The sequence below is a fragment of the Papio anubis genome, chromosome 5 (genome assembly GCF_008728515.1).
Source record: "Papio anubis isolate 15944 chromosome 5, Panubis1.0, whole genome shotgun sequence".
In the NCBI taxonomy this organism is placed as follows: Eukaryota; Metazoa; Chordata; class Mammalia; order Primates; family Cercopithecidae; genus Papio; species Papio anubis.
In genome coordinates, this window is record NC_044980.1 from 127599718 (window position 1) to 127608524 (window position 8807).

The following is an 8807-nucleotide window of genomic DNA, read 5'->3' on the forward strand; positions in this document are numbered from 1 at the left end:
AGTCTTCAGTGAAACTTACAGGATTCAGTGAAAGCAGTGCTTAGAGAGAAATTTTTAGCTGTAAATGCCTGCATTATAAAAGATCTCAGTTACTGCCTTTTCTGTGTTAATCTTTTCCTTTCCTTTCTCCTTTCCTTTCCCCTCTCCTTTCCTCTCCTCTCCTCTCCTCTCCTTTCCTTTCTCCTCTCTTTTCTCCTCTCCTCTCCTTTCCTCTCCTTTCCTTTCCTTTCTCCTTTCCTTTCCTTTCCTTTCCTTTCCGAGACAAAATCTCACTCTGTCGTGTAGGCTGGAGTACAGTGGCACAATCTAGACTCACTGCAACTCCCACCTCCCGGGTTCAAGTAATTCTCGTACCTCAGCCTCCTGAGTAGCTAGGATTACAGGCACCCCCCCACCATGCCCAGCTAATTTTTGGTTTTTTTAGTAGAGATGAGGTTTCACCCTGTTGGTCAGGCTGATCTCAAACTCCTGACCTCAGGTGATCCACCTGCCTTGGCCTCCCAAAGTGCCGGGATTACAGGTGTGAGCCACTGCGCCCCACCATGTCAAAGCAATATTTTCTTGTGTGCCATTTTGATTTACTCTTGTTTCTGGGTTTTTTTTTTGAGACGGAGTCTCACTCTGTCGCCCAGGCTGGAGTACAGTGGCACAGTCTTGGATCACTGCAAGCTCCGCTTCCTGGGTTCACGCCATTCTCCTGCCTCAGCCTCCTGAGTAGCTGGGACTACAGGCGCCCGCCACCACGCCTGGCTGATTTTTTGTACTTTTTAGTAGAGATGGGGTTTCACCATGTTAGCCAGGATGGTCTCGATCTCCTGACCTCGTGATCCACCTGTCTTGGCCTCCCAAAGCGCTGGGATTACAGGCGTGAGCCACTGTGCCCGGCCAGTATTTTAACTGCTTGTCTTATAAAGAGGCAAATGAGAGACACGATTATTTGCTTTGAAAAAGGATTCTTTTCGTAATTCATTTATTAATTTAAATGCAGTGTTTGCTTGGTATGGTATAGTTGATATATCAAAGTTCAGCTTATGTGTAACTTTATCAGAACACATCTTTACTACCAAGTGATGTGAAGTGAGATATTCACTGATTCCACAGCTCTGATGTAGTTTTCCTTTCATCCAGAATGGTTCTGGTCATTTGTCTCCACCGTCAGTTTACACTCAGGAAATAACATCTAATTTTTATAATAATCTAAGCAGGTCTCCCCAGTAAAAAGGCAACTTTGTTGAAAGCAAATCTTAGGAATAATCTAGAAATATAATGATAATGGCTGGGCACGGTGGCTCACGCCTATAATCTCAGCAGTTTGGGAGGCCGAAGTGGGTGGATCACAAGGTCAAGAGTTTGAGACCAGCCTGGCCAACATAGTGAAACCCTGTCTCTACTAAATACAAAAATCAGCCAGGCATGGTGGTGGGAGCCTGTATCCCAGCTACTCGTGAGGCTGAGGCAAGAGAATTGCTTGAAACCAGAAGGCAGAGGTTGCAGTGAGCTGAGATGGCGCCACTGCACTTCAGCCTGGGCAAAAACAGCGAAACTGCGTCTCCAAAAAAAAAAAAAAGAAATATAATGATACTGAATAAGAGCTAGGGTTTGGCAATTTAAATGATCTAAAGCTTTTAGAATTTTCAGAGGTAATTAGATTTTTTAAAGGATCATTTACCTTTTGAAACTCCAAACTCAACTAAACACTTAACAGGATGAAAACAGGTGTTGCTACTGTGGAAGGAGCCTAGTGTCATCTGTTTCTAGTTCTGTAATTGGAGGGACCCCACTGCCTGGCTGGCTCCTTGGAGGCTCTGTTTGGGTCAGCAGCTCCAGGCATCCCACCAGGCAAAGGGAAGGAGAACAGGAAGGACTTACATGCCTAGTCAGCCTGTATAATTTATATAGCCTATTCCATGACTCTCTCTTTTTACTAGTGGAGAATCCCTTAAAAGCAGCCAGAGTTGTTTTAGGACCAATGAAAGGAAATGCCCTTTTTTTCATGGCTGCTTATAAACATATGTAACCTATTACAAGAAGTTACATAAGTCAGAATTTAAAGTGGTCGAAATTGTCGGGCTCTGACAAAAGTAGGAAAATTAATTTACCAGTTAAATCTAGGTGAGAGTGTCATTTTCCTTCTTTTTAAAGTTGCACAAAAGTATCAACAAACTTCACACCAACTCGTACCAAGCAATGTTTTCCTCCTAAATTTCATTTTTTGTTGTAATTTTCAGTCTGACTTGGGTCTTGATTCTTCCGTTTCTTTTCCCTTCTGGCACTCACCTTCCCCACATAGTTTTATAATGTTGTGGTTCGTGGCTAGTGGAGGTAGAGGATTTAAATTAGGTATGTTGCTATGACTTCATAGCCATAGCCTTGATTCTTTCCTTCCTGTCGTGAAACTGTTTCTGCCTCTCTTTCTGTCTCTGTCTCTGTCTCTCTCTCGGGACAGAAAAGTTACTTATTTCTAATACGGGGGGAAATTTTCTAATTTATTATAAATCTTTCCCTCATTTGTGTTTTTTTTTAAATATACAAAATGATAAAAATATAGCTCTCTACATTGCAGACCCAGTGCTCCTTTTGTTCTTAGACATTTCAGTCTTTAGTTTTCTTTGATTAAGCTCTTTTTCTCTTCTCAGCGTGCAATGTGGTGCCTATCTGTACTTTCCTACTCACTGGCATTGTCTATTGGCTCCAGATTCTACCCAGCCTACCCTTGATGGCTCTCTGATCTCTGCCACTTCTAAACTTCTAGTCCATATTTCCATTGACCTCATTTATATTTTCAACTGGATGTCCAATGAGCACCTCAACTGCAGCAATTTTAGAATTAAATTTCACCCAGTATCACTATCCAAAAAACACCTGTTTTTCCTCCTGGAATCAATATATTCTTTTATTACTTCTACCTTTTTTCACTCGCCGGCCAGCTCTTAATATCTTGTTTCTCTTTTCCACTGTTCACATCCCATCAGAAAAAATATCTTGTCCATTCTGCCTCAAAAATGTGCTCTTGTGATGGTATAAATACAATATTGTGAGAACACTAAAGAAGAAAACACTTAACTGCCTCGAAGAGCCAGGAAAAGCTTCCTAAAAATGGTATTTAAAAGTGAATTTAGTAAACTACTTCCTATTCATCCTGTTGTAATGTCTTTACAAGTTTGTTTTGCTAATCTGTAAGCTTTTAAAGAGCATGAATTTGTTCTTTATATATTAAATCTCTCACAGTATGTGAGAGGCAAGTGCTTAATTTTTGTGAAATTAATAACTGTGAATGAATGTCTGCAGCCTGCCTCATCTAGTCAGCTATCTTGCCGTGTTCTTTCACACATTTTCCAACCAGGCTACACTTCTCTTACTCTTCAGTAATTAAGCATGCTTGTCTTAACTCTGTACCACTACATATGTAATTCTCCTTGCAAAATACTCTTCCTGGTATCTTTCCTCCCTCCAAATGGCTAGTCCTCCTTTCATTTTAAAGATTTTGTTCGTACGTCACCCTTCTGAAACATTTGCAGACTTCAGTGTAAGTAATAAATGTCTAATAAATACTTGCTAAATGAATAAACCAAGGAAGTTATATTTCCCTGTAGCCTTCTCTTACTATCTTCTGGACAAATCGCTAATAGTCTTTATTCCACTCTTTTTAGTTACCATACTAGGAACTCTTAACACATAATATGACTTCAGTGGTTACATTTGAAACTCTGAAAGTAATCCAAATAATAAGCAGCCATTATATAATGTGGGTAATGTTCCACCAGGCATTAAATGGCCATCTTGGCAGGCAGTACAATGTTTCTAAAAGTCACCTACAGTGTTTCTTCCTGGACCTCCGTGATATGGGTAAACACAGTGTAATTTTAGTAATGTGAATAATATGCTTTCCACTCAATCACCAGGTGCCAATGAACTGGCTGTGCAGAAAGCAAAGGCAGAAATCACCAGGCTCATAAAAGAAGAGCTGATCCGGCTGGTGAGTGAAAACCTTAAAGTTTCATTTGTTTTGTTTTAATAAGTGTTTTATTGAAATATAAATACAGACAAGTACGCAAATCATAAACATATAGTTTGATGAATTTTCACAAAGTAATAAGCATACCAGTGTAATCACTACCCAGATCAAGAAATAAAAAACATTACTAATATCCCAGAAGTCTTCTCTGTGTCCATTCTTATCACTATTCATCTCCCCGCAACAAAACCATACCTTGAATTTTTTTTTTTTTTTTTTTTTTTTGAGACAGAGTCTTGCCTTGTCATCTGAGCTGAAGTGCAATGGCGCGATCTCGGCTCACTGCAACCTCCGCCTCACCCTCCTAAGTAGCTGGGATTACAGGTGCCTGCCACCACACCTGGCTAATATTTTGTATTTTTAGTAGAGACGGGGTTTCACTATGTTGGCAAGGCTGGTCTCGAACTCCTGACCTCATGATTCACCTGCCTCGGCCTCCCAGAGTGCTGGGATTACAGGCGTGAGCCACCGTGCCCAGCCCCATATTGTGAATTTTAAAATCATAGATTAGTTTTCCTTATTTTTGAACTCCACATAAGTGGAATCACGTGTTTGCACCTTTTGCATCTAGTTTCCTTCAATCAACATTTTGAGGAGATCGGTCCGTGTTATTGCATGTAGCAATAATTCACTCACTTTCATGGCCATATAATATTTATATGAATGTATAACAGTTGATTTATATTTATATATTGGATTTGAGGGCTGTTCCTTTTTTGTTTTTATGAATAACACTTCTGTGAACATTATTCCATGTGCATTTGGAATATATTAGCATGATTTTTTCTTGGGTATATACCTTGGAGTAGAATTGTTAATTATAGGCTAGATATTGCCAGATAGTTTTCCAAAGAGGTTACATCAATTCACACTTAAGCAGTGTATGAAAATTACAGTTGTTCTACATCTTTGCCAACACATGGTGTTGTCAGTGTCTTTAAACTTAAACAATGACTTAATTTGATTTTGGAAAAAGCCCTTTACAGACTGCCTTTCCAGTGGAGGTAGATATGTCCTTGTGTCTTTAGTGCCGGTTGCAGCTTATGAACACTCCCTACAGTGTGTACATTTCCTTTGAAAGGAAACGTTGTCTTTTCTCTAAGTGTACTTCTGAGAGCTTTTCTAAAACTCCCCTCAGAGAGCATTCCTTTTTTTGGCGGGGGAGTTAGAAGTTTAATGAAAAGAGGGTTCAGGCCGGGCGCGGTGGCTCAAGCTTGTAATCCCAGCACTTTGGGAGGCCGAGACGGGCGGATCACGAGGTCAGGAGATCGAGACTATCCTGGCTAACACGGTGAAACCCCGTCTCTACTAAAAAAATACAAAAAACTAGCCGGGCGAGGTGGCGGGCGCCTGTAGTCCCAGCTACTCCGGAGGCTGAGGCAGGAGAATGGCCTAAACCCGGGAGGCGGAGCTTGCAGTGAGCTGAGATCCGGCCACAGCACTCTAGCCTGGGCGACAGAGCCAGACTCCGTCTCAAAAAAAAAAAAAAAAAAAAAAAGAGGGTTCAGAAAACAAGAGGGAAAAAGTAAAACAGCTGTTCAATCACGTGCTTAAGACTATTTCAACAAGGAGTGATAGAAAAGAATCTTGTGCCCATAGATGCTACCACCATTAAGTTGATTTCAAAACATAGTTGTTAAGGAATAGTTAAGTGAACAGAGAAATCATTAGTTATTGAATAGTTTTTCCTTTCTCAGTGCAGTAATATTAACATTTAAAATTTTAAATAACCAATAGTTTTACAAGTTAGCAAAAGAAATGATCTTAAATATTTCCCTTTTGGGTTTGTTTGGTTGGTTGGTTGGTTTTTTTTTTGTTGTTGTTGTTGTTTGTTTTGCTTTCTCTGATGACATATCTTTTATTTCCTATTACAGCAAAATTCGTACCAACCAACAAATAAAGGAAGATACAAAGTCTTATAGACATCCGGAAAAAAGATTTTTACCTGTGCTGGTCTATGATAGATGTGGCAGTTGCAGTCTGCAGTTTACAATGTATTGTAAATTAAGATTTTTTAAAATTCTGTCTTGCTGATTTTTTTTAAATACAAGAAACTAGTATTTGGTAAAGAAATCTGTCCGTAAGTACCCCCACAATCAATCAAACTATATTTAAAGCCGGCCTGTTTTCAGAGTGTGATGTCCTTTAATGTAAACTTAAATATCAATATTTTAAATGTCCGGATAATATTCTAGAGGTTTAAAAAATGGAAATATTTGAACTTTCTATTGAAGACAATAAAGTACACAAGTCGTTAAGGGGCTATTCACTTTATCCTGTACTTTCAATGAAATTGTGATCATTTCCTAAGAAAAGGTAAAATTATCTTATTTTGTGTCCCCACCTTGAGCTTAAATGTTACATGACTCTGTGGAACAATATGAACTGGATTTAAGAATGTTATAATAGAAGTCTTACAAAATAGGTTGAGAGTTTTTGTTTCAATTTTTATCATCATAAATGGGCAAAAAGTAGTTGGACTAATTTCGGTTTTTATACAAGTAAAGATTTAATAGTATAAGGATTTTTTGCATTTCTTTACACTGAGTGTAAAACTGTACAAAGAGTTTTAGTATTTACTACTTTGAGGTTCCCCTCACAACTTCTGGCTCCATACCTAGCTCCTCTTTTATAATCTCCCTTAAAAGAAAGAGTGTAGCCTATAAATATTAAATATCATAACTTTTCCTTCTAGAAAGTGTTTTGTTATACATCTATACATGTTGTATTTACAAATATCCTACTACTTTTAATCTGATTTTTCTTCAGGATTATTGAGTGGGTTGTGAATTTTCTTTCTCAAAAATTGTGAAACATAATGGTACCCAAGTTTTAAACTTAGATGTGCTTCATCTTAGTGAAATATAATTCACAAGGAATCATAAATTGTATTTTTGAGGCTGGGCGTAGTGGCTCACACATGTAATCCCAGCAATTTGGGAGGCCGAGGTGGGCAGATCACTTGAGATCAGGAGTTCAAGACCAGCCTGGACAACATGGCAAAACACTGTCTCTACTAAAAATGCAAAAATCAGTCGGCATGGTGGTAGGCGCCTGTAATCCCAGCTACTCAGGAGACTGAGGCAGGAGAATCTGAGCCAGGATCACACCATTGCACTCCAGCCTGGGCGACAGAGTAAGACGATCTCAAAATAAATAAATAAATAAATAAATAAATTCTATTTTTGAGCCTTCAAGATACAGTTCCTGAATATTCTAATTTAAATTGTTATAATTGGATTACCTAATATTCTTTTCAAGACTCCTGATGTATTAACTTCATGTTATTGTCACTTTTCAAAAAAGAACTTTTTTCAGGAGTTAGATAGATAAAGTCAGCCTTTTATATCCAAGGGTTTCACACCCACAGATTAAACCAACCACCCACAGATTAAACCAACCACCGATCAAAAATAGAAAAAAAAAAGAAGAAAAACTAATGTAAAAAATTTAAAATACAGTTTAGCAGCTGTAAAACAGTTTTACTATAACATTTACATTGTGTTAGATATTTTAAGTAAAAGTGAGTTAAAGTATACAGGAGGATGTGCATAGGTTGTATGCAAATAGCAAGCCATTTCATATAAGAGGCTTGAACATCCATGGATTTTGGTACAGAGGAGGGGTTTAAGGGGTGTCCTGCAATCGATCCCCCTCGGATACCAAAGGACGACTGTGTGTTTCTTAAATGAAGAGACTTTCATTCTTTAAATATTCTTGACTTACAGTTTTTTAAAAAGAAAAAAAAAAGCATAGTTGTTAAAACAAATAATTTTAATAGTATATTCAGTAGCTGAAGTGATAGGGAGTATTAATCATTATTTCTTCAGTATAAAGTTATTCTTCCTGAAAAAGTAAGATATGCCTGGGAAGTATTCTTGGATCCTTCACACATCCACTTAAATTCTTGAAGGAAGAAACAGACAAAAGACATGTAACAACAAAAACAAATAAACCACTTACTGTAAAATTCCAGGAATTGTGGGCTCATTCCCTCCCTCTAGTTTATTTATTTGCTCATCGTTATCACCTAGTGGTAGTTTGTTTTCTTTGGTAGAATATATGGCAGTCCCACATCAATGATAATTGGTGCTCCCTTCATCCGACTGGATCACTTTGAGATTCAGTTTTACATAATTTTAGCATTTTCTTTGTGTTTGTATATCAGTTGTGATAAGCCACTGATACAATTTTGTTCTAAAATGAAACATATTTGTTAGTACATTTTTTAGTGTCACACTGACCTAAAATTTGAATGATATACAGACTTTGTTTTTTTAATGCAATAGTGTCACACTGACCTAAAATTTGAATGATATACAGACTTTGTTTTTTTAATGCAATATGAATATTTGCTCATGTTTTCTAAATTCCTTATAAAATAAAATTAATTCGAATTCAATCTGCACTTTCTTAAAATTATCTTTCCTCAAATGCTTTTTCTTCTGTTTCTCTAATTTTGTTTATATTGGTGAGAGAAATATTATACCCTCTGTATTTTTATTTTAAAAATTCTAGCAACTTATTACCCAAAGTATTTATAATTCTGTTCCAAAAATGTCTTCCTGAAGACACCTCTTAAGTCTTTTATGTTCATTGTATTTAGTGTAAGAGAAATATAGGTGAAATAATAGGTTCATTTGCCAGTTGGGGTTTTGCCACAGTGACACTCTTACGAAATGGATATGTAGGCTGGGTTCTGTGACTCATGCCTGTAATCCCAGCACTTTGGGAGGCTGAGGCAGGCGGATCACCTGGGGTCAGGAGTTCAAGACCAGCCTGACCAACATGG

At 37.8% G+C, this 8807-nt stretch overlaps 1 protein-coding gene across 2 annotated transcripts in view; it reads left to right on the forward strand.

The window, feature by feature from the left end:
- The window catches only part of DDX46 (DEAD-box helicase 46), an 83326-nt gene extending 74909 nt beyond the window's left edge, over positions 1 to 8417 (forward strand). The window contains exons 22-23 of one of the 2 annotated variants that reach the window (XM_031666468.1): positions 3903 to 3976; positions 5890 to 8417. In XM_031666468.1, the coding sequence (XP_031522328.1) occupies positions 3903 to 3976; positions 5890 to 5937 (122 nt within the window). In that variant the 3' untranslated portion in view covers positions 5938 to 8417. The remainder of the gene's footprint in view (positions 1 to 3902; positions 3977 to 5889) is intronic. The other variant, XM_031666469.1, reaches the window with a different exon arrangement.
- Positions 8418 to 8807: the final 390 nt, after the last annotated feature.